The sequence below is a fragment of the Coregonus lavaretus genome, assembly GCF_964263955.1.
Source record: "Coregonus lavaretus genome assembly, chromosome: 1".
Classification (NCBI taxonomy): domain Eukaryota; kingdom Metazoa; phylum Chordata; class Actinopteri; order Salmoniformes; family Salmonidae; genus Coregonus; species Coregonus lavaretus.
In genome coordinates this window covers 21862798-21888952 of record NC_139988.1, presented here as the reverse complement: position 1 = coordinate 21888952, position 26155 = coordinate 21862798, and the positions used below count along the sequence as shown (strand labels likewise).

The 26155-nt window shown below is 42.2% G+C and overlaps 1 protein-coding gene across 2 annotated transcripts in view; it reads left to right on the top strand.

Moving 5' to 3' along the window:
• The window catches only part of baiap2b (BAR/IMD domain containing adaptor protein 2b), a 154699-nt gene extending 128544 nt beyond the window's left edge, over positions 1-26155 (top strand). The window contains exons 10-14 of one of the 2 annotated variants that reach the window (XM_084161352.1): positions 5294-5498; positions 6363-6434; positions 8503-8674; positions 12671-12708; positions 25913-26155. In XM_084161352.1, coding sequence (XP_084017478.1) covers positions 5294-5498; positions 6363-6434; positions 8503-8674; positions 12671-12708; positions 25913-26012 — 587 coding nt within the window. In that variant the 3' untranslated portion in view covers positions 26013-26155. Of the gene's footprint in view, positions 1-5293; positions 5499-6362; positions 6435-8502; positions 8675-12670; positions 12709-13849; positions 13961-25912 lie in introns of those variants that run through there. The other variant, XM_084161353.1, reaches the window with a different exon arrangement.

The window sequence follows — 26155 nt, the reverse complement described above, 5'->3', positions numbered from 1 at the left end:
TGGGATTTTTGCTCACCGTTCTTGTGATCATTTTGACCCCACAGGGTGAGATCTTGCGTGGAGCCCCAGATCGAGGGAGATTATCAGTGGTCTTGTATGTCTTCCATTTCCAAATAATTGCTCCCACAGTTGATTTCTTCAAACCAAGCTGCTTACCTATTGCAGATTCAGTCTTCCCAGCCTGGTGCAGGTCTACAATTTTGTTTCTGGTGTCCTTTGACAGCTCTTTGGTCTTGGCCATTGTGGAGTTTGGAGTGTGACTGTTTGAGGTTGTGGACAGGTGTCTTTTATACTGATAACAAGTTCAAACAGGTGCCATTAATACAGGGAACGAGTGGAGGACAGAGGAGCCTCTTAAAGAAGAAGTTACAGGTCTGTGAGAGCCAGAAATCTTGCTTGTTTGTAGGTGACCAAATACTTATTTTCCACCATAATTTGCAAATAAATTCATAAAAAATCCTACAATGTGATTTTCTGGAAAAAAACATCTCAATTTGTCTGTCATAGTTGACGTGTACCTATGATGAAAATTACAGGCCTCTCTCATCTTTTTAAGTGGGAGAACATGCACAATTGGTGGCTGACTAAATACTTTTTTTCCCCACTGTACATATCCCAAAGGAAATAAATGATCTCACTTCAATAAATTTGAATAGAAAGTTAGCAAAAATAGATAAGATCTTACTACCATGGAAAGGAAAATACCTGTCAATTTGTGGAAAAATCACCCTGATTAACTCTTTAGTATTATCCCAGTTTACCTATTTGCTTATGGTCTTGCCTACGCCTAGCGAACAGTTTTTTAAATTATATGAGAAAAAAATATTCAATTTTATTTGGAACGGCAAGCCAGACAAAATTAAAAGGGCATATTTATATAATGAATATGAATTCGGAGGACAGAAATTATTAAATATTAAAGCATTAGACCTATCACTAAAAGCTTCAGTCATACATTTACATTTACATTTTAGTCATACAAAAGTTATACTTAAATCCGAACTGGTTCTCAAGCAAATTAGTAAGATTGTCTCACCCAATGTTCAAGAAAGGCCTTTTTCCCTTTATTCAGATTACAACAACTCATTTGCAGTTATTTGAAAAGGAAATAATCTCCCAAATGTCACTATTTCTAAAACAGGCCATAGAAAGTTGGTTGCAATTTCAATTTAATCCTCCAGAAACGACAGAACAAATAATGCAACAAATATTGTGGTTAAATTCAAATATAATAATTGACAAAAAAACTATATTTTTTGACAGAATGTTTAAAAAAGGTATAATCTTCGTAAATGATATCATCGGTAGGACTGGTTGAGTTATGTCGCACATGCAGCTAACAAAAACATATGGAAATGTCTGCTCTACCCAAAATTACAAACAAAATAATTGCAGCCTTACCGCAAAAGTGGAAGAGGAAAGTGGAAGGGGGAGAAAGTAAGGAACTTGTCTGTCGGCCTTGCATTAAAGAACATAATTGGTTAAGGAAAACTGTGATAAATAAAAAAGTATATCAGTTTCACTTAAGGACCAAAGGATTGACAGCCGTCCCATATAGATTGCAAAATAGTTGGGAAGAGATATTTGACGTAACGATCCCATGGCATAGTGTTTATGAACTGACACGCAAAACGACACCAGATTCAAAAATTAGAATCTTTCAATTTAAATTATTATATAAAATTCTTGCTACCAATAGAATGTTATTTATATGGGGGATACAATCTTCCCAGCTCTGCAGATGTTGCTGTGAAGAGACAGAATCATTAGATCATTTGTTTTGGTTCTGTCCATTTGTAGCTTGTTTTTGGACACAGGTCCAGGAATGGCTAAAGGATTGCAATATTTACCTGGAGCTAACCTTGTAGATAGCATTACTGGGTGATCTGAAAAGTCATAGTCAATCAATCAATAATATAATAATACTTTTAGCAAAAATGTTTATTTTTAATTCACAATCTGTAGAAGCAATGAGAATAGAAAGGTTCAGAACTTTTGTAAAACATCACAGTACGGTTGAAATATATATGGCAAATAGAAATCCTATATGGATGGTGTTAAGAGATAGATGGGAGGTATTGAATAGAGTTGAAGGATGGGACTAATAACAAATAACAACAAATAATAACAAAGATAGCTAATAATGTAAGCATACTGTGTCCATAATAAGTATATAGGTTGTATGTTGGGAGCTTTTGGGAAAGAGCACAGTTAGAAAGATATGGCATATAGAAGCAAACTGGATGGACATCATGAAAATGATCGGAGAGGTTGAGAGTAGAAGAAGTTCAGGAGCAAAAAAATAATTATATATATATATACAGTGGGGAGAACAAGTATTTGATACACTGCCGATTTTGCAGGTTTTCCTACTTACAAAACATGTAGAGGTCTGTAATTTTTATCATAGGTACACTTCAACTGTGAGAGACGGAATCCAGAAAATCACATTGTATGATTTTAAGTAATTCATTTGCATTTTATTGCACGACATAAGTATTTGATACATCAGAAAAGCAGAACTTAATATTTGGTACAGAAACCTTTGTTTGCAATTACAGAGATCATACGTTTCCTGTAGGTCTTGACCAGGTTTGCACACACTGCAGCAGGGATTTTGGCCCACTCCTCCATACAGACCCTTCAGGTTTCGGGGCTGTCGCTGGGCAATACAGACTTTCAGCTCCCTCCAAAGATTTTCTATTGGGTTCAGGTCTGGAGACTGGCTAGGCCACTCCAGGACCTTGAGATGCTTCTTACGGAGCCACTCCTTAGTTGCCCTGGCTGTGTGTTTCGGGTCATTGTCATGCTGGAAGACCCAGCCACGACCCATCTTCAATGCTCTTACTGAGGGAAGGAGGTTGTTGGCCAAGATCTCGCGATACATGGCCCCATCCATCCTCCCCTCAATACGGTGCAGTCGTCCTGTCCCCTTTGCAGAAAAGCATCCCCAAAGAATGATGTTTCCACCTCCATGCTTCACGATTGGGATGGTGTTCTTGGGGTTGTACTCATCCTTCTTCTTCCTCCAGACACGGCGAGTGGAGTTTAGACCAAAAAGCTATATTTCTGTCTCATCAGACCACATGACCTTCTCCCATTCCTCCTCTGGATCATCTAGATGGTCATTGGCAAACTTCAGACGGGCCTGGACATGCGCTGGCTTGAGCAGGGGGACCTTGCGTGCGCTGCAGGATTTTAATCCATGACGGCGTAGTGTGTTACTAATGGTTTTCTTTGAGACTGTGGTCCCAGCTCTCTTCAGGTCATTGACCAGGTCCTGCCGTGTAGTTCTGGGCTGATCCCTCACCTTCCTCATGAACATTGATGCCCCACGAGGTGAGATCTTGCATGGAGCCCCAGACCGAGGGTGATTGACCGTCATCTTGAACTTCTTCCATTTTCTAATAATTGCGCCAACAGTTGTTGCCTTCTCACCAAGCTGCTTGCCTATTGTCCTGTAGCCGATCCCAGCCTTGTGCAGGTCTACAATTTTATCCCTGATGTCCCTACACAGCTCTCTGGTCTTGGCCATTGTGGAGAGGTCGGAGTCTGTTTGATTGAGTGTGTGGAGAGGTATCTTTTATACAGGTAACGAGTTCAAACAGGTGCAGTTAATACAGGTAATGAGTGGAGAACAGGAGGGCTTCTTAAAGAAAAACTAACAGGTCTGTGAGAGCATGAATTCTTACTGGTTGGTAGGTGATCAAATACTTATGTCATGCAATAAAATGCAAATTAATTACTTTAAAATCATACAATGTGATTTTCTGGATTTTTGTTTTAGATTCCGTCTCTCACAGTTGAAGTGTACCTATGATAAAATTGACAGACCTCTACATGCTTTGTAAGTAGGAAAACCTGCAAAATCGGCAGTGTATCAAATACTTGTTCTCCCCACTGTGTATATATATATATATATATATATATATATATATATATATATATATATATATATATATATACATGGCAATAGAATTATTGTAAAATTAACTCTGTCCATAAGGTGTAGACAGTAAGTATAGACCGGAAGTAGAGGCCTGGGCATTGCTGTTCACTAATTTACTCCAAGTAGGGAAAGGATGGCGGGGTTGAAAAGTAATAAAGGGGAGTATATATATAAAAAACATGGGGGATTGGAAGTGATGCAGACAATTTCATTGATAGAAGATACAATCTATCTGCAATATTAAGCTGATCCCATCCCCCCTCAAAAAAAAAAAAAAAAAAAACTTACTGTTGTGAATGTGAAGAAATGAAATCTGTATTTTGGTCAGAGGAATTTGTTGACACTAGCTTTCTGTCACTCAGGTTACCATGACAATGATTACAACAACAGGGTCAAAGTTTAACATCTCTTGCTCAAATGCCAACAACAATTTGGTAAACATTTGGCTGTTTGAAAGGGGACCATATAAACATTGCCCAATTATTTTTTCAGGCAACATGCCACAAATCACATGTGAATTAGGTCAAATATAAAAATTAGGTGAAGGGCAGAGGCAAGGTAGAGGCTTTAAGAATAATCAAAGCATTTAAAGTCACTTAGGAGAGTTGGGTTATAATATCACATTAATCCTGCATGTTATACTCAGTGCAGGTACTATAATATAATAATGTAATATACTGTAGGTGTATATTATACAGTAGGCCCTGTGTGGCCTGTTTTGGCTACGTTTATTGCTTAAAGACCTATGGCTTGATTCAACCCGTATCGCAGAAGTTCTGCACTATAGAGCGATTGAAATGTATGTTGGCTCAATCGGAAATAACCTTTCAATTTCAATCGTGCTATAGCGCAGAACTTCCGCGATACGGATTCAATTGAGCCCCTAGATTTGGTCCTTAGTCCTTTCCAGATGTAGGATCTTAATTTGATCACTCTTTTGTTGCTGAGAATTTTCCTGCACCGCAGATTCATGATTTATATAAATTCCCTGAAAACCCATACTAACACATGGTTATATTAACAGTATTGCACATTTCATGTAGCCTAATTTTGGCCAGATAGCCAAACCATCAATCAAGCAACATTATGGACTAAATGTTCAAATCCTTTGGTCAAATTAAGATCCTACACCTGTACATCTAGTCATGGGATTGTCAGTCTTTGCTCCCATTAAAGTTCAAGGTCATGTCCAGTAATAGGGTACAGTACACTGTAGCGAAACGTTTTAAGAAGTCCAGCTAGTAACTCCCTGTTTCAGTCTGTTTTCTTCCGTTTTGGTTCCCAATGAACACAACCCTAGATTTGGTGTGAAAGTCTCTGTTCCTCTCTCCCTCCCTCCCCCAGGTCCAGAGACCCGAACCCTGCCCCGGTCTAGCTCTATGGCTGCAGGGCTGGAGAGGAATGGTCGTACCCGTGTCCAGGCCATTTTCTCCCATGCGGCGGGGGACAACAGCACCCTGCTCAGCTTCTCTGAGGGAGACGTCATCACCCTGCTGGTGCCTGAGGCTCGCGACGGATGGCACTACGGAGAGAATGAGAGGAACAAGATGTAAGTATCCTAACTCCATCTGATTCACTTTCGGCACCATGAGTAACATTTAGTTGGTGGTCCTATGTAGCTCAGTCTGAAGCTGAAGATAGAGAGATGTACAGCCTCTCCTCCATGTAGAGAAGAGAACACACACTACTGAGAGTCTAGCTGATGAAGTTGTAACCAACAGGGTACCACTTGGATTGAGAGTGGCTGCAGGTTCAGAGGTGTGTGTGTGTGTGTGCGTGTACGTGTGTGTTCTATACCTTCTCCTGGGGCACAGAGTTGGGGCTTCCGACATCAGTAGAATCGTAGGAGAAATCATAGGAGAATGAATGTCTGCCTCTGTCCTTCAGCCCAGTGCCAGTGATGCATTTGGATATGTGGTACAAACATAATAGCTTTGATTAATTTATAAAACAGGAGAGGTATTGTTATTGTGGTCATTTTGCAATATGTCATCCTCATTCTAGAGCCTTTAGTTGGTCCTGATATCTGTACCAAAATGTATCTCTTAAACATTGTCTGTTCCTATAGGTCCCCTGAACGTTCTTGGAACGTTGTGTCTATGGCACCCTGAGTAACATTTAGTTGGTGGTCCTCTGTAGCTTAGTCGGTAGAGCACGGCACTGGCAACGCCAGAATAGTGGGGTTCAATTCCTGGGACCACCCATATGTGAAAAATTTATGCACGCATGACTGTAAGTTGGTTTGGATAAAGCGTCTGCTAAATGGTATTTATTATAGTTAGTAGGGTGAATCTTTACATGAGCTATGAACTCATACAGTAAGTTTCAAAACTCTTGGTATTGTTGTCAAATGCTGCTTTCAATATTGAATTACTGTTGCTGATTCATCTGAGAATCCTTGTCTCCTCATCAGGCGGGGCTGGTTCCCATTCTCCTACACACGTGTCATCCCCGAGACTGAAAGCGACAAACTACGAGTCAACAAGTACGTTTTCTGTTTTTTTGCAGTATTGTGTGGGGTATTTGCAAGGAAACAGACCTTTAATGGTCATCTTTATGTGTTAATCAATAGAAAATAGAATCACTCCTCTCTGAAACTGATCTGTTCGTTTTTCAAAGTGTGAGATCAGTTATTTTCAGTTCTGGCTATGCCTTTTTTAAAGCACTAACTACGTCTGGTTCCAGTAATCAGCTATTATCAGTTCTATTGATCTCTCTCTCTCTCATTTCAGTCTGTGTGTAACTAACTGACTGTATACAGTGGGGAAAAAAAGTATTTAGTCAGCCACCAATTGTGCAAGTTCTCCCACTTAAAAAGATGAGAGAGGCCTGTAATTTTCATCATAGGTACACGTCAACTATGACAGACAAATTGAGCATATTTTTTCCAGAAAATCACATTGTAGGATTTTTAATGAATTTATTTGCAAATTATGGTGGAAAATAAGTATTTGGTCACCTACAAACAAGCAAGATTTCTGGCTCTCACAGACCTGTAACTTCTTCTTTAAGAGGCTCCTCTGTCCTCCACTCGTTACCTGTATTAATGGCACCTGTTTGAACTTGTTATCAGTATAAAAGACACCTGTCCACAACCTCAAACAGTCACACTCCAAACTCCACTATGGCCAAGACCAAAGAGCTGTCAAAGGACACCAGAAACAAAATGGTAGACCTGCACCAGGCTGGGAAGACTGAATCTGCAATAGGTAAGCAGCTTGGTTTGAAGAAATCAACTGTGGGAGCAATTATTAGGAAATGGAAGACATACAAGACCACTGATAATCTCCCTCGATCTGGGGCTCCACGCAAGATCTCACCCCGTGGGGTCAAAATGATTACAAGAACGGTGAGCAAAAATCCCAGAACCACACGGGGGGACCTAGTGAATGACCTGCAGAGAGCTGGGACCAAAGTAACAAAGCCTACCATCAGTAACACACTACGCCGCCAGGGACTCAAATCCTACAGTGCCATATGTGTCCCCCTGCTTAAGCCAGTACATGTCCAGGCCCGTCTGAAGTTTGCTAGAGTGCATTTGGATGATCCAGAAGAGGATTGGGAGAATGTCATATGGTCAGATGAAACCAAAATATAACTTTTTGGTAAAAACTCAACTCGTCGTGTTTGGAGGACAAAGAATGCTGAGTTGCATCCAAAGAACACCATACCTACTGTGAAGCATGGGGGTGGAAACATCATGCTTTGGGGCTGTTTTTCCGCAAAGGGACCAGGACGACTGATCCGTGTAAAGGAAAGAATGAATGGGGCCATGTATCGTGAGATTTTGAGTGAAAACCTCCTTCCATCAGCAAGGGCATTGAAGATGAAACGTGGCTGGTTCTTTCAGCATGACAATGATCCCAAACACACCGCCCGGGCAACGAAGGAGTGGCTTCGTAAGAAGCATTTCAAGGTCCTGGAGTGGCCTAGCCAGTCTCCAGATCTCAACCCCATAGAAAATCTTTGGAGGGAGTTGAAAGTCCGTGTTGCCCAGCGACAGCCCCAAAACATCACTGCTCTAGAGGAGATCTGCATGGAGGAATGGGCCAAAATACCAGCAACAGTGTGTGAAAACCTTGTGAAGACTTACAGAAAACGTTTGACCTGTGTCATTGCCAACAAAGGGTATATAACAAAGTATTGAGAAACTTTTGTTATTGACCAAATACTTATTTTCCACCATAATTTGCAAATAAATTCATTAAAAATCCTACAATTTGATTTTCTGGATTTTTTTCTTCTCATTTTGTCTGTCATAGTTGATGTGTACCTATGATGAATATTACAGGCCTCTCTCATCTTTTTAAGTGGGAGAACTTGCACAATTGGTGGCTGACTAAATACTTTATTTCCCCACTGTATCTGTTTCCAGTCTCCCCAATGGTAAGAGCAGCAACACAGGCTATGTTTGATCATAGAAATATAATGATAGAATGACTCTACTTCTTTGTCTGTTTCCAGTCTCCACCATGGTAAGAGCAGCAGCACAGGCTATGTTTGATCATAGAAATATAATGATAGAATGACTCTACTTCTATGTCTGTTTCCAGTCTCCACCATGGTAAGAGCAGTAGCACGGGCAACCTGTTGGAGAGAGAGGACATGGCCGGTGTCCCTACCCCTGACTATGGTATGTCATCTCGCCTGCTGGCACAGAGCGCTGCCATGGCACACAGCAGACAACAACGCCCATACAGCGTGGCAGGGCCAGGCTTCTCACAGGTAAACAACAAGAACAACACACACACACACACACACAGACGCACACAGACACACACACAGACACGCACACAGACACACACACACATACACACAGAAGGTTTATATGCACAAACATTGAAACTGTGAAAGCATCTCAAATGTGCAGGTATTTCTTATTTTAATTACTTGACTAACTGCACATAAAATGATGACATAAATACCCTGTCCCCATGCTGTGAAATGCACATAAAATGATGACATAAATATCCCGTGCCCATGCTGCATGTACATACGGGTGGTCTTCTGAATGCATGCATGACTGTAAGTCACTTTGAAGGAAAGCGTCTTCCAAATGGCATATATTATTATATATTAGTATTATATATACAGTACATTCAATACTGTACAGTCGTGGTCAAAAGTTTTGAAAATGACACAAGTATTGGTCTTCACAAAGTTCGCTGCTTCAGTGTTATGAGATATTTTTGTCAGATGTTACTATGGTATACTGAAGTATAATTACAAGCATTCCATAAGTGTCAAAGGCTTTTATTGACAATTACATTAAGTTTATGCAAAGAGTCAATATTTGCAGTGTTGACCCTTCTTTTTCAAGACCTCTGCAATCCACCCTGGCATGCTGTCAATTAACTTATGGGCCACATCCTGACTGATGGCAGCCCATTCTTGCATAATCAATGCTTGGAGTTTGTCAGAATTTGTGGGGTTTTGTTTGTCCACCCGCCTCTTGAGGATCGACCACAAGTTCTCAATGGGATTAAGGTCTGGGGAGTTCCCTGGCCATGGACCCAAAATGTTGATGTTTTGTTCCCCGAGCCACTTAGTTATCACTTTTGCCTTATGGCAAGGTGCTCCATTATTGGTCGTCATCAAACTTTCTTGGATGGTTGGGAGAAGTTGCTCGCGGAGGATGTGTTGGTACCATTCTTTATTCATGGCTGTGTTCTTAGGCAAAATTCTGAGTGAGCCCACTCCCTTGGCTGAGAAGCAACCCCACACATGAATGGTCTCAGGATGCTTTACTGTTGGCATGACACAGAACTGATGGTAGCGCTCACCTTGTCTTCAAGGTGGACAAGGTGTTTTCCGGATGCCCCAAACAATCAGAAAGGGGATTCATCAGAGAAAATGACTTTACCCCAGTCCTCAGCAGTCCAATCCCTGTACCTTTTGCAGAATATCAGTCTGTCCTGATGTTTTTCCTGGCTTCTTTGCTGCCCTCCTTGACACCAGGCCATCCTCCAAAAGTCTTCGCCTTACTGTGCGTGCAGATGCACTCGCACCTGCCTGCTGCCATTCCTGAGCAAGCTCTGCACTGGTGGTGCCCCGATCCCGCAACTGAATCAACTTTAGGAGACGGTCCTGGCGCTTGCTGGACTTTCTTGGGCGCCCTGATGCCTTCTTCACAACAATTGAACCTCTCTCCTTGAAGTTCTTGATGATCCGATAAATGGTTGATTTAGGTGCAATCTTACTAGCAGCAATACCCTTGCCTGTGAAGCCCTTTTTGTGCAAAGCAATGATGATGGCATGTGTTTCCTTGCAGGAACCATGGTTAACAGAGGAAGAACAAAGATTTCAAGCACCACCCTCCTTCCAGTCTGTTATTCTAACTCAATCAGCATGACAGAGTGATCTCCAGCCTTGTCCTCGTCAACACTCTCACCTGTGTTAATGAGAGAATCACTGACATGATGGCAGCTGGTCCTTTTGTGGCAGGGCTGAAATTCAGTGGACATGTTTTTGGGGGGATTAAGTTCATTTTCATGGCAAAGAGGGACTTTTCAATGAATTGCAATTAATCTGATCACTCTTCATGACATTCTGGATTATATGCAAATTGCCATCATCAAAACTGAGGCAGCAGACCTTGTGAAAATGTGTATTTGTGTCATTCTCAAAACTTTTGACCACGACTGTACATATACCACTCCAGCTCACTTAGTTAGCCCAAATATACTGAACAAAAATATAAACGCAACATGCAACAATTTCAACAATTTTATTTAGTTACAGTTCATATGAGAAAATCAGTCAATTGAAATACATTTATTAGGCCCTAATCTATGGATTTCACATGACTGGGCAGGGTCACAGCCATGGGTGGGCCTTGTGAGGGCATAGGCCCAACACTGGGGAGCCAGGTCCAGCCAATCAGAATAAGTTTAATAAAGCCACAAAAGGGCTTTATTAAAGACAGAAATACTCCTCAGTTTTGTCACCTGTCCGGGTGGCTGGTCTCAGATGATCCCGCAGGTGAAGAAGCCGGATGTGGAGGTCCTAGGCTGGTGTGGTTACACGTGGTCTGCGGTTGTGAGGCCAGTTGGACATACTGCCAAATTCTCTAAAACAACGTTGGAGGCGGCTTATGGTAGAGAAATGAACATTCAATTCACTGGCAACAGCTCTGGTGACAATTCCTGCAGTCAGCATGCCAATTGCACACTCCATCAAAACTTGAGACATCTGTGGCATTGTGTTGTGTGACAAAACTGCACATTTTAGAGTGGCCTTTTATTGTCCCCAGCACAAGGTGCACCTGTGTAATGATCATGCTGTTTAATCAGCTTCTTGATATGCCACACCTGTCAGGTGGATGGATTATCTTGGCAAAGGAGAAATGCTCACTAACAGGGATGTAAACTAATAAAATAAGCTTTTTGTGCTTTTGGAACATTCCTGGGATCTTTTATTTCAGCTCATGAAACATAAGACGAGCACTTTACATGTTGCGTTTATATTTTTGTTCAGTATTTATAGGAGGAGTCAACCATCAATATGACAGGCTGTGTGTTCTACCAGTACACCAGGTCCCCAGTCTCACTCAACACAGCTTTCCCACAACGTTCTGGCCCATTAACTTACATAAACAGTGGATCAGTTCCCCTCTGCCTCACACACTGTGTTTGTGTGTGTGTGTGTTTGTCTGAGGGTGTGTGTGCGAGCATGTGTTTCTGAATCTGAGTGTCTTTGTGTGTGCGTGTGTGTGACTGGCCTCACAGAGATGACAGAGCCCAGATTGGAGAAGGCTGCTTGCCGTTCGGTTGCCTCTGGTACTGCCGAAAGTAGTTGTGATAGGAGCCCGCTGATAACATGAAGAGGGACTAGCGCAGCTGACGGGAGACACACACACTGTCGTTGAGGCTAGAGTGAGCGGGGGCTGTGTCACATTATCTAACACCAAAACTCAACCCTTTACAGGGCTTTTGGGTAGGAGGAGGCGGAGAGAGACTGTACGTGGGCATGATAATAGTCTCTAATTGCTCAGATAGTCACGTAACAACTTATTTTCCCACCTCAGATCATTTCAGGGATATGTCTCTAGTGTTGTTCTGAGAGAATAGAGATAGTTACAACAGACAGTTCTGTTAGTTCTACAGTTCTATAGTTCTACAGCCGTATCACTCTGACTACAGGCAGTGGTGTTCTGCTGGTGCCCCCTACTGGCTCATATTAGTATGGCAACTGTCAACACTTCAATTACTGATAATATTTACATTTTACATATTTAGCAGACGCTCTTATCCAGAGCGACTTACAGTTAGCGATAGCATACTTTTTTTTTTTTTTTCATACTGGTCCCCCGTGGGAATCGAACCCACAACCCTGGCGTTGCAAGCGCCATGCTCTACCAACTGAGCTACACGGGGCCATTTATATAAGCCATTTAGCAGATGCTTTTATCCAAAGCAACTTACAGTCCTGTGTGCATAAATGTTTCTAAATAGTGGCCCTAGCAGGAATCAAACCCACGATTCTTGGCATTGTAAGCACCACATGCTACCGACTGAGATACATTGGACCATAAACTACTGCAGTAGCCTACCTGTCTGTCTACCTTGTCTAACATGGCGGTACAATATAGCCAGCAAATCAATTGCTACTGTTTTGGATTGCCAATAAAGCAATACTGTTATATTTTTTTCAATTTTCCAGTGTGACACAAAAGTGCCAATGACTTGATGGCTGAAAAGTGGTTTGTCTTTTTCTCAACAGCAAGGACTTGAAGACTATGAGCAACGTTTTTCAACAAGGTAAAGCTCACTTTTCTCTATATAGATAAAAAATACCTTTGATTGTGATACTGAATTGATAAGGTTTGGACAGGATTGCACTAGAAAGACTGGGAATGCATTACATATACAGTATCAAAGAGTAGCCAGAACAAGTAGGCAGGTCATTCCACTGATAGGAACTCCAACTTTACAACATCAACTGTCAAACTACAAAGAAGGACACATCAGGTTTTTGTTGTGTTATTTTCCATATAATTTGAATGGTTTCCTATTTGTGTTTCTGTTTTTTCCCCGACTAATTTGAGTGAGACTTAGCTACAATATTATCATGGTTATGTGATAATATCATGTGGGATAGAAAGGTTGGTTTAGGTTGGTTTGCTACCGACAGTTGGGCCAGCCAATCACAGTAACAGGTGAGATTCTAGACCTGGAACCCAAAATCCCAATGGTGTTCCACCTCAACCCATGTTGGACCAATGGGAATCACTTATCCTTATCCCATTTATCCTAATGGGTCAAATAAGTATTTTCCCTCAATGTTTTTTCCTTTTACTTTGAAACATATGTTTTGCTTTAGCTTTTATCGTTAAGTTTCATTTTGGTTCTTTTTACATTTAGTTTTTATGTTTTTAAATTTGAAGTCAGGGAAAAGCCTCAAGCTTACATGCTCCCATTTTGACCTTCCACGCGTCATGCAGCTAGCTAGCGCTTCCATAGTATTACTACTATCCCCTCTGCTCCCCACGCTGTGCTCCGTGTCCATGTGTAAACTACAGTATACTAGACCTGGGTCCATGTAGTATGTGTTTTCTATACTGTTTGAACTCAGGTCTGCAGTAAACATTGACTGTGAAAGGCTGTCAGTTCATGTCAGAGAAATGAGATTGAAGACGTTTTACTGTCTCCTCCCTATACCTCTGGGGGAAATGTTATGTTTACTGTATGAAATACTCTGATATTCAAATAATCATTGTGAATGGATGAAGGGAATGTTCAGACAGAGCAGCAACATGGCACCCAGATCCAAAGTTGGCCAAACTACAGTATATGCCTGTAGATTGGCCAACTGTATTTGGTTGTGTTGCTCCACTGTTGTTTCTTTGAGTGCCTATATACCACACCTACCTGGAAGCTTCTCCTTCTCTTTGTTCCACAGTTCCGAAGGGGGAACAGTTCCGAAATTGATTTCAACAGTGTGAGAAGGGACAGACAGACAGACAGACAGACAGACACAGACTCAGCTTGCTGCTGCTGCAATAGGACTGACTGCCTGCCAGGCACCTCTGCAATCCCTCATCATCAGCCCTCCTTGCCAGTCACTCTCACCCTTTCTCTCCCGCCCAATCTCTAACCCTCACCCCTCCTCTCTTGCCCTCTCTCTAACCCTCACCCCTCCTCTCTTGCCCTCTCTCTAACCCTCACCCCTCCTCTCTTGCCCTCTCTCTAACCTCACCCCTCCTCTCTTGCCCTCTCTCTAACCCTCACCCCTCCTCTCTTGCCCTATCGCTAACCTCACCCCTCCTCTCTTGCCCTCTCTCTAACCTCACCCCTCCTCTCTCGCCCTCTCTCTAACCCTCACCCCTCCTCTCTTGCCCTCTCTCTAACCTCACCCCTCCTCTCTTGCCCTCTCTCTAACCTCACCCCTCCTCTCTCGCCCTCTCTCTAACCCTCACCCCTCCTCTCTTGCCCTCTCTCTAACCCTCACCCCTCCTCTCTTGCCCTCTCTCTAACCTCACCCCTCCTCTCTTGCCCTCTCTCTAACCTCACCCCTCCTCTCTCGCCCTCTCTCTAACCCTCACCCCTCCTCTCTTGCCCTCTCTCTAACCCTCACCCCTCCTCTCTTGCCCTCTCTCTAACCCTCACCCCTCCTCTCGCCCTCTCTCTAACCCTCACCCCTCCTCTCTTGCCCTCTCTCTAACCCTCACCCCTCCTCTCTTGCCCTCTCTCTAACCCTCACCCCTCCTCTCTTGCCCTCTCTCTAACCCTCACCCCTCCTCTCTTGCCCTCTCTCTAACCCTCACCCCTCCTCTCTTGCCCTCTCTCTAACCCTCACCCCTCCTCTCTTGCCCTCTCTCTAACCCTCACCCCTCCTCTCTTGCCCTCTCTCTAACCTCACCCCTCCTCTCTTGCCCTCTCTCTAACCCTCACCCCTCCTCTCTTGCCCTCTCTCTAACCCTCACCCCTCCTCTCTCGCCCTCTCTCTAACCCTCACCCCTCCTCTCTTGCCCTCTCTCTAACCCTCACCCTTCATCTCTTGCCCTCTCTCTAACCCTCACCCCTCTTCTCTCGTCCTCTCTCTAACCCACCACAGCACTCCCCTCTCCACCTGAGTTTACCAGTCCATTTCCCTATTCCCCCCCCTCCCCTCCCCTCCACCATCCTCCCCCTTCCATCCCACCAAGGGAAAGACTTGTCTCTCCTCCTATCCTCTCCCTCCCTCCACACCCTGCACTTCCACGCTACGCTGCAGTTCCCAGGCCAAGCACTGGTGGAACCAGAACCACAAAGCAGAACCAACTAACCCCTCGCTAAAGGACACCATCCTGATCCATCCTTGTTAAAATCATTGGAATGATGGACTTTGTCTGAGGAGGAAAATGAGTCAAATCTTTTGCTTGTCTTTCATGCATGTACATGTCTTTTATATTGAATAGGGATTTCTTCCTCTGCAAATATACAATAAAATCATACAAATGTTTTTAAATAGAATATTCATGTTCTCCAGCAGAATGAAGGTTGAAAGATGAAGGATTTATACTATCAGTGTAAATCTAAATGGTAATCCAAAGGAGATTGTTTTAATAATGTAAAGATACAACGTACAATGATCAAAAAGTTAAAGTTAATCTACAGTATACTGTGTCTTCTTATGCTTCAGACAGTGACTTTACTTTACAGACTGTGAGGTCCTTCAGGTATCTTCTAATATCCCTCTTTAAATGAGAGGTTATGTATCACATTTAGTGAAATAACTCAAATGCAAATTTTCATTTTTCATTTGAACATATAATGAGAGCAGGCGACCAATGAAATAGATGGCAATGAATATGTACTGTACATAAATGTACCATTAAATAAAATGGATGATTATTATGCCTATTGATTATATCAGTTGATCAAAACGCACCTTAAAGACCCAATTATTTGTATAATAATGTTATTATTACTATTATTAGCCACAAAGTAATATGTTTTATGATGTCTGAGGTCTTAACTAGCAGGCTGTGTGAAAGACACCTTGCGCTGATATCCAGATGCTACACCTCTGAGTATTGTTATTTTGTCTGAATATCAACATACTGTACTTTATCAAGGCTGAATGGGTAAAAAAAAAAAACTCATCCCTGAAAGAAAGAGATGCAAGGCTCTGGTTATCGTTCAGGTGTTCATGCATGAAAGAAAAGACAACTGATACCTGTTCTACACCTCTGCCATCCCACGACAAAGGTGCTACATTTCATGGGGCCCGATTCAGACCTTTGCCAAGTAGGACTTAAGTCAAGAAAACATGGAGTTAGTTCAACATTGTTTGACTTAGGTCCATGTTAAGTCAACTTATCTCAAGTCTGAATAGGGCCCATGGTGGGTAAACCATGTTGCCAAAGCAACACCCTCTCTTCTCATTCTCTCTCATCCCCTCCAATCAGTGCTGCCTGGCTGCCAACTGTTTACAAAGAACTCTAATAATTGACTAGACAGTGTCTCTTGCTGTGCATACAAAGGGATGATGATTTGGGAGCAACATCATTAAATGTTTACTAGCTGTAAACCTTTCAATCTAATCGTGTCCCACTGTGCAATTACCATATGTCACAGAACAAACAGGTAATTCTGGTCTGCACAGTCCTTGGAGACAATGAATGGGTCAGATGCCTTTAAAAGAGTCATCATTTGCCAACCGCACAACCGCAAATTATGGCAATAATTGAATTGGATCAATAGCCATTTAGAGCTTCGTAATAAATAAGCTTGCATGTACTGTGTCGCTTGCTATTTTGACACATATTTGCACTACACATGAAATGAGCAACCTTTAAAAGGGACAGGGGGTTGATTCATTATTGTTACTTCGTTCAGCCTTCTTGTACTTTAGTCTTTGTAATAAAAGACTTGTATAAAGAAAGGAAATGAAAAAGCATGATGCTGTATCTGAGGCAGGATAAAAGATGTCTGTCTGTTGTTATTTCTATGTGCTGAATAAAGAACGACGCTAGTCTGTTTGCTTGTCTGTATGTACCTGTCGATACTAACCCCTGTCCTGTCCAAATCAGAAATGATTGCCGCTAAGTATTAGGCTATTTCCTATCACAACACTATCTTTGAATTCCCCTTGAAATTCTATTAGATTGACCCAATTATTACAATTGGCTAAAGGGAGAAAAAGTGACATTTACGGCCAAACTGTACTACCCAAAACTCCTTCCCCGCTGCAAACAAAATGTCTCCTTCTTTACATGTGCCTTGCTGTGTCTCTCTTGCTCCCAGTCCCCCTCTCTGTTTGTGTCTGACCTAACTCCTGTCTTCCCCTAGCTTTGCCAACCCACTTCTCTGTCTATCTGTGTTTTGATAAATGTAGAGACAAAAGCGCTCTCAAACGAGTTACTACAACCGGAAGCTGCCAATGTTTCTTCTTTCTCCACTAGAATAAGGCCAAGGTATGAGTGATCAGACTGCCACATCTGAAGAGATGGCACACCCACTCTCAGTGGCAAAAATAATAATAAAATATAGTATTCTTCTATTATTTGTGATTTAGTTTTTTGAACAATGCATTTTTTGTTGTAAAAATGAATCTGAATAATGTACAGAGAATTATTGCTATTATTGCATGCTTTGGGGGACTCCAAAATAGTGTCATGTTGAAAAATGACCCCAAATGTATGGGGATTTTCTATTATTCAAATATGCTTAATAAATATTACTTCAGTTGAGCGCTCTGTTGTATTTCTGTACCCTTATTTATGCACATCTATATCCAAGGCCTTTGGAATCTCGAGGGACTTTTAACATAAAGGTTTCTCCATTTTAAAGACCATTATGCTTAATTAGGAAGTTTGTTTATTTGTCTAACATGATATACAGCTAAAGGCCAACAATAGTTGCTTCTCATTGGTTGAATAATCTATAACAACTGTAATCTGTTGCAGTAGAACAAGTATTTAAAATGCTTGGGGAATACAAACTTTAATTGGGGAATAATTCATTATTAATCCAAATACATAACAATAATGGTAACATTTTACTTCACACCAAGCATCATAACACATTATTAGTCCCCTGTAGCTCAGTTGGTAGAGCATGGCGCTTGCAACGCCAGGGTCGTTTCCCACGGGGGGCCAGTATGAAAATGTATGCACTCACTAACTGTAAGTGAGTGTAAAACCGCATTCCAGCCGGTGTCTATTCCACAAGTTACCACCGGCTAAATCTATGACTTTAAAATGTCGATTTAATCTGTTCCATCTGACTGCGCAATCCACTGTCTCATCAAATCAAATGTTATTGGTCACATACACATTTTTAGCAGATGTTATTGCGGGTGTAGCGAAATGCTTGTGTTCCTAGTTCCAACAGTGCAGTAATATCTAACAATTCACAACAATACACACATCTAAAAGTAAAATAATGGAATTAAGAAAGATATGAATATTAGGACGAGCAATGTCGGAGTGGCATTGACTAAAATACAGTAGAATATAATACAGTATATACATATGAGATGAGTAAAGCAGTGTGTAAACATTATTAAAGTGACTAGTGTTCCATTATTAAAGTGGCCAGTGATTCCATGTCTATGTATATAGGGCAGCAGCCTCTTAGGTGCAGGGTTGAGTAACCGGGTGGTAGCCGGCTAGTGATGGTTATTTAACAGTCTGATGGCCTTGAGATAGAAGTTGTTTTTCAGTTTCTCGGTCCCAGCTTTGATGCACCTGTACTGACCTCGCCTTCTGGATGATAGCGGGGTGAACAGGCCATGGGTCAGGTGGTTGATGTACTTGATGATCTTTTTGGCCTTCCTGTGAAATCGGGTGCTGTAGGTGTCCTGGAGGGCAGGCAGTGTGCCCCCGGTGATGCATTGGGAAGAACGCACCACCCTCTGGAGAGCCCTGCGGTTGCAGGCAGTGCAGTTGCCGTAACAGGCGGTGATACAGCCCAACAGAATGATCTCAATTGTGCGTCTGTAAAAGTTTCTGAGGGTCTTAGGGGCCAAGCCGAATTTCTGTTGCGCCTTCTTCACCACACAGAATAACAACAAAAAAATCCAGAAAAACGCATGTCAAAAATGTTATAAATTGATTTGCATTTCAATGACGGAAATAAGTATTTGACCCCTCTGCAAAACATGACTTAGTACTTAGTGGCAAAACCCTTGTTGGCAATCACAGAGGCCAGACGTTTCTTGTAGTTGGCCACCAGGTTTGCACACATCTCAGGAGGGATTTTGTTCCACTCCTCTTTGCATATCTTCTCCAAGTCATTAAGGTTTCGAGGCTGACGTTTGGCAACTCGAACCTTCAGCTCCCTCCACAGATTTTCTATGGGAATAAGGTCTGGAGACTGGCTAGGCCACTCTAGGACCTTAATGTGCTTCTTCTCGAGCCACTCCTTTGTTGCCTTGGATGTGTGTTTTGGGTCATTGTCATGCTGGAATACCCATCCACGACCCATTTTCAATGCACTGGCTGAGGGAAGGAGGTTCTCACCCAAGATTTGACGGTACATGGCCCTGTCCATCGTCCCTTTGATGCTGTGAAGTTGTCCCCTTAGCAGAAAAACACCCCCAAAGCATAATGTTTCCACCTCCATGTTTGATGGTGGGGATGGTGTTCTTGGGGTCATAGGCAGCATTCCTCCTCCTCCAAACACGGCGAGTTGAGTTGATGCCAAAGAGCTCGATTTTGGTCTCATCTGACCACAACACTTTCACCCAGTTCTCCTCTGAATCATTCAGATGTTCATTGGCAAACTTCAGACGGCCCTGTATATGTGCTTTCCTGAGCAGGGGGACCTTGCGGGCGCTGCAGGATTTCAGTCCTTCACGGCGTAGTGTGTTACCAATTGTTTTCTTGGTGACTATGGTCCCAGCTGCCTTGCGATCATTGACAAGTTCCTACCGTGTAGTTCTGGGCTGATTCCTCACCGTTCTCATGATCATTGCAACTCCACGAGGTGAGATCTTGCATGGAGCTTCAGGCCGAGGGAGATTGACAGTTATTTTGTGTTTCTTCCATTTGCGAATAATTGCACCAACTGTTGTCACCTTCTCACCAAGCTGCTTGGCGATGGTCTTGTAGCCCATTCCAGGTCTACAATCTTGTCCCTGACATCCTTAGAGAGCTCTTTGGTCTTGGCCATGGTGGAGAGTTTGGAATCTGATTGATTGATTGCTTCTGTGGACAGGTGTCTTTTATACAGGTAACAAGCTGAGATTAGGAACACTCCCTTTAAGAGTGTGCTCCTAATCTCAGCTCGTTACCTGTATAAAAGACACCTGGGAGCCAGAAATCTTTCTGATTGAGAGGGGGTCAAATACTTATTTCTCTCATTAAAATGAAAATAAATTTATAACATTTTTGAAATGCGTTTTTCTGGATTTTTTTGTTGTTATTCTGTCTCTCACTGTTCAAATAAACATACCATTAAAATTATAGACTGATCATTTCTTTGTCAGTGGGCAAACGTACAAAATCAGCAAGGGATCAAATACTTTTTTCCCTCACTGTAAGGTAGAGGTGATATGATCCTTAACAAGCCTCTCAAAGCACTTCATGATGACAGAAGTGAGGGCTACTGGGCGATAGTAATTTAGTTCAGTTACCTTTTGCTTTCTTGGGTACAGGAACAATGGTGGACATTTTGAAGCAAGTGGGGACAGGAGACTGGGATAGGGAGAGATTGAATATGTCCGTAAACACTCCAGCCAGCTGGTCTGCGCATGCTCTGAGGACGCGGCTAGGGATGTCGTCTGGGCCGGCAGCCTTGCGAGGGTTAACACGCTTACATGTCTTACTCACGTCGGCCACGGAGAACGAGAGCCCACAGTCCTTGGGAGCGAGCCACGTCGGTGGCACTGTGTTATCCTCAAAGTGAACGAAGAAGGTGTTTAGCTTGTCTGGGAGCAAAACGTCTGAGTCCGCGACATGGCTGGTTTTCCCTTTGTAATCGGTGATTGTCTGTAGACCCTGCCACATATGTCTCGTATCTGAGCCGTTGAATTGCGACTCCACTTTGTCTCTGTACTGACATTTTGCCTGTTTGATTGCCTTACGGAGGGAATAACTACACTGTTTTGTATTCGACCACATCAGCCCAGCCAAGCAATTTATAAACTTGATCTCCACTATTAAAAGCATCTAGACATTATCCCACATTTCTTTTAGACTAACATTTAATTTGCAACAGTGGAGATTTGTATAGGACTTCGTCTCGGGCCTTACAACACCCGTGCCAATATATCCTCCAAACACCGGTTTCCCTGCCAAGAAGTTTCCTTTCATTTGAAAGTTTGTTGTTGTTGTAATGAAATCTTTAGTCATGTTTTTTTTTCATCACTGTCATAATGCATTATGACCATCCTGTGTCACTTTACTTGGAGACGAAAATGCACATTATGACACTGTCAAGAAGTATTATGACCATCATAATCATATAAGCCAGATAGGCCTATCACGTACATGCCGTTATGTCAGTCATCAGTCACAAAGAGGGTGTCTTGTCTTGCTCCTAAAATCTGCTCCTGCATTCATCTCAGTCATCAGAAACATAGCTTTGGGGTAGGTGCATGTCTGACATCAATGTGTGCGCAATTACAATGATCATTTAATATGGTAAATTTCAGAAAATGTTAAAATAACATAAACATACTGTTGACAAGTAGGCTATGGTGTAATGGAATGTCTTGCCTTGTGTGGTAGGTTTTGTTGGTCTTGACACTCTTATGTAGGTGTCATAACCAGCCATAAAATAACGCAATATATGTCACAACAGGTCTAAATATACAGTGCATTCGGAAAGTATTCAGACCCCTTGACTTTTTCCACATTTTGTTATGTTACAGCCTTATTCTAAAATTGATTACATTTTTTTTTTCTCATCAATCTACACACAATACAATCTACACGCTCAGGACCTCAGACTGGGGGGAAGGTTCACCTTCGAGAAATCAACTGTCTCATCAGCCCAGCCAGGCACTTTCTAAACTTGATCTCCACTATAAAAAGCATCTAGCCATTATCTCACATTTCTTTTAGACTAACATTTCGTTTTCAACATCAGAGATTTGTATAAACCTCGCTGTCTGTCTTTCAATATTGAAATTCGATCTCCTGCTGTCCCGTAGTAATGAACGTGTCAGGAGTCTAGACGAGACAGACATGCAGGCAGCGTTTCTCAGCCAGTCGAAATCATGAATCAGCTGGCATCATTTTTATTGATATATACAAAGAAATGTCAATTGAAAAAAGGTAAAATGAAACGAATCTTTCCAGCTTCAGTTTGAAGTGATTGTGTTAGCTGTGTTGTTGGCAGCTCCTCTGAACAACCCTCTGAACAACAGTGTCCTGACGAGTGAGCACATTTTCTATGCCAGGTGAAATCGCGCCTCCTTAGCTCATTTTTATGGATGTATCCAAATAAATATCACTAGAGAACAGCTTAAACAAATGCAAATGTGGCTACTTTGCTGTTATTCTGACTGCACTTTTTGACGTGACTGTAAGTGTGGTATCTAAATAATGATGCTAATTATGCTGTGAGAACAAGGTGTCCGCTTACACTGTACTTTGATTATAAAGGTTTATTATTTCAAAGGATTTCAGCGTAAGTTTACAGACATCTGCAGGCATCTGGAGAACAACGGACTCAAAATAATATGTTGTTCTGTCCTCCTTTGTCTCCACCAAGTATTTATAATCTTTACCATGATATGGGTGGTTTCCCCTACAGACCAATCCCATGACTCCACACAACAGACTTCCTCTGTTTTAGAGTGCCCCTATAGAACTGTTCCCCAGATGCTTCCCTAAGCTGAATCAACATCCTCTAAGATACCATTTGCAAACGTTAGCAAAGTCATACATTCCTTAGACACCACATAAGTTAGCCGTAGTTGGCTAGCTAGCAAGCAAGGGATAAGAACGTTGCCAGCCAGTATGGCAATGGAACATTTAGAACGAACGACTGGGTCGCTTCCATAGATACAGAACAGAAATACTGAATGACTGGGTCGCGTCTCTAGCAACCGAAACGATAGAACAAATGACCAGCCGGCTTGGGTAGCAACCCTAGATTTGTGTCGGGACTATATCTTGTGGAAGGATGAAGTAGTATGAATAAATTTAATGAGCTAAAATAATAGATCCCTGAAATTATCTATATACAAAATATGCGACTTCATCTCGGGCCTAACAACACCCGTGCCAATATATCCTCCAAACACCGGCTTCTCAGGCATTATCACCTAATTATGACATGGTTATGTCGTGTTATGACGCTGTGTGTCAAGTAAAGTGTTACCACAATAATATTACTATTTTGCAAATTAGTTTGTGTTCAAATCTAGTAGAAGTAGTTGTCACCTTAGCTTCCTCTCCCACTACCTCATGCATGCAGTGCTTCACCCCACTTTACTTTACACATTTGGTGTCGTCTTCCTTCCATCTCGATGTTACTGTCTGGATAGTGGTCTGGCCACTGCCCTTTCTAGTACAGTACAGTAGGTCCCGTTTTATTTAGATAGTCCCCTATAGATGGTCTATAGATGCTCAAACTGTCAACAAACTGTCAATTGCATCTCTGTTGTTTTATAGCATCTTGTTAGGGTTAGGGTTGTGGATGCAGCCAGGGTTCTGGGTGGAACTAGGGTTAGTGGATAGTTTGTTGAACAGTTTGAACATCTATGAAAATCTGTATGGGGACTATCCAAACAAAGTGTTACCGGGACTATCCCCCCCCCTCCCCTCCGATCCACCACCATACCCCAGCCATACCCCAGCCGGCCAGCTCCTCTTGCTGCTCACAAATAAACAGGTACTCTTCCCTACTGCATGTAAACCAGACCTGTGAGTCCTCCTGACCTGCACTGAGTATCGTGCCATTTAACTGTTGTCTGTCTTTACAGTACTCTATCTGTGTAAGTTTGACGGGTGTAATGTTTGTGTACGTGTCATATGCCTGTTTGTGCCTGCTTGCTTGCCTCTCTCCTCTCTTTTTGCGTGTGACTTTTTTATGTTGGTTCTTTTGTTTTGTTGTACTGAACAAATTGCATTTGGGGGAGTGACACGCTTTGGGGAATGACATAATGGCCTAAGATGATTAACTTTAGTGTTATTAACATTGGTTGCGGTTTTGTCCAAATCTGTCAAACTAAACATACACCGTAAAAAAGTCCTGTTGTTTTTACAGCAACTTGCTGGCAGCCAGTTACCTGTAAGTTACTGTAAAGAAAAGGTACAGTATGTTAACATAAATTCCAAATAAACTTTGGTTTAACAGTTCTTTACAGTAGCTGCATCTCTTTACAGTAATGTACTGTTAAACCAAAGTTCATTTGGAGTTTACGATAACATACTGTACCTTTATTTTTTTTACAGTAACTTACAGGTAACTGGCTGCCAGTAAGTAAATAATTTTTTGGTGTACTTATGGGAAAACAGTGTTTTGAAAATGTTTTACTGTCTTTAACTGATTAATTGGTTATGTAAAGTATAAGTTCAATCAAACGTAAATCTGTTATAAATCTGTCATTATTATTTGAACACTGTGGCTATGGTTAGTTTACTTAGTTTACTAAGTTCTGTAGCTCAGCTGGTAGAGCACGGCGCTTGTAACGCCAAGGTAGTGGGTTCGATCCCCGGGACCACCCATACACAAAAATGTATGCACGCATGACTGTAAGTCGCTTTGGAAAAAAGCGTCTGCTAAATGGCATATTATTATTATTATTATTATAAGTTAGACAAGACAGTGAAAATAAGTAATATGATTTTTTACCCATTATTTGAAATGAGCATGAATGTTCACACCATAGGACTGTTTACCTTTTCAGTATGAGGCTTTTGAGTGAACGGTTTGCCCGCTTTTGAGTCAAACGGACCTCTCGTAAGTTACAATATGTTACTATTCAGCCAAAATATCACCCATTCACCAGCTTCCTTTCACTTCCACTATCTAAGTGCACTTCACTGTCATCGGCTGTCTTGTTTCATGAGGAGGGTCCTAGCCCATTCTCCCATTTTATGGCTTTGTCTGAAATTGCATCCTATTCCCTATATAGTGTATAATTGTTTGGCAGAGCCAGCACACTATTTAGAGAATGGGGTGTCATTTTGGAAGTCTCCACTATCGCTTGAACAGTTGACATTCATTTATTGTCTTACGTCAGACAGCGCAACTCACATAGGAGTGACGTCACTTGGCGGTAAACAGTGGATATTCGTCATCTTTGATGTGCTTTCATTCTGTGTCTCGCCGAGTGGCGAGTGGCGGGTGGTCTAAGGCACTGCATCTCAGTGCTTGAGGCGTCACTACAGACCCCCTGGTTCGATTCCAGGCTGTATCACAACCGGCCGTGATTGGGAGTCCCATAGGGCGGCGCACAATTGGCCCAGCGTCGTCCGGGTTTGGCCTGTGTAGGCCGTCATTGTAAATAAGAATTTGTTCTTAACTGACTTGCCTAGTTAAATAAAGGTAAAATAAAAAAATTAATTAAAAAAACAATCAGGGGATGGGCATTGGTTGTGCATTCCAACCAGAGATCTTTTTTTGCTTCTGAACATTCTGAACAGATTAATTTAGGGCTCTATTCAATATGTATCGCGGAAGTTCAGGCAATGTTCCTGCGTTAGCGGAGACTGCATTCATGGTAAACACTGCATATGTCAGCTCAATCGAAAATGACCTTTACATTGCTATGTAATAGAGCCCTAAATCTTCATTCTCTGTTGATGGTTTTGTTGCATGATGCTTGCCTTGCGCACACGTCAAAGGCTTATTTCACCCTTATTCAATCTTCATTCAGAGGCAGCTCCAAACTCACTCTCTTGCTGCAGTAAAAGTGCTGATTCTCTACTCTGTACTCCATAATCCTTGGTGTTAATGACTGATGAATCAGTTGGCTCCCTCCACCTCTCTTCCTGTTCTTCATCCCTTCTGTCCCTATCCCTCCTGTTTTCCTCCCTTCCTTCCACCTATCCGTCCTCCCTCCCTCTTGGCCCTACAGTCTCCCCCCGCCTCAGGAGGAACCAGCCCAGGCCACTGAGGACCAACCCAGGCCTCTCATCTCTGTCGATGACCAGTCTCCTCCTCCAATCCTCTATTAGCGCCATGTTCTACTTCCTGTTATCCTTGCCTCTGATTGGTTGCTGTGAAGCACGGATACATTTAGCCAGACAATTGGAAGAGAAGAACCCTGATTATGTTGGACAAATCCAAGCACACACAGGACTGATCTTTCACAAGTACT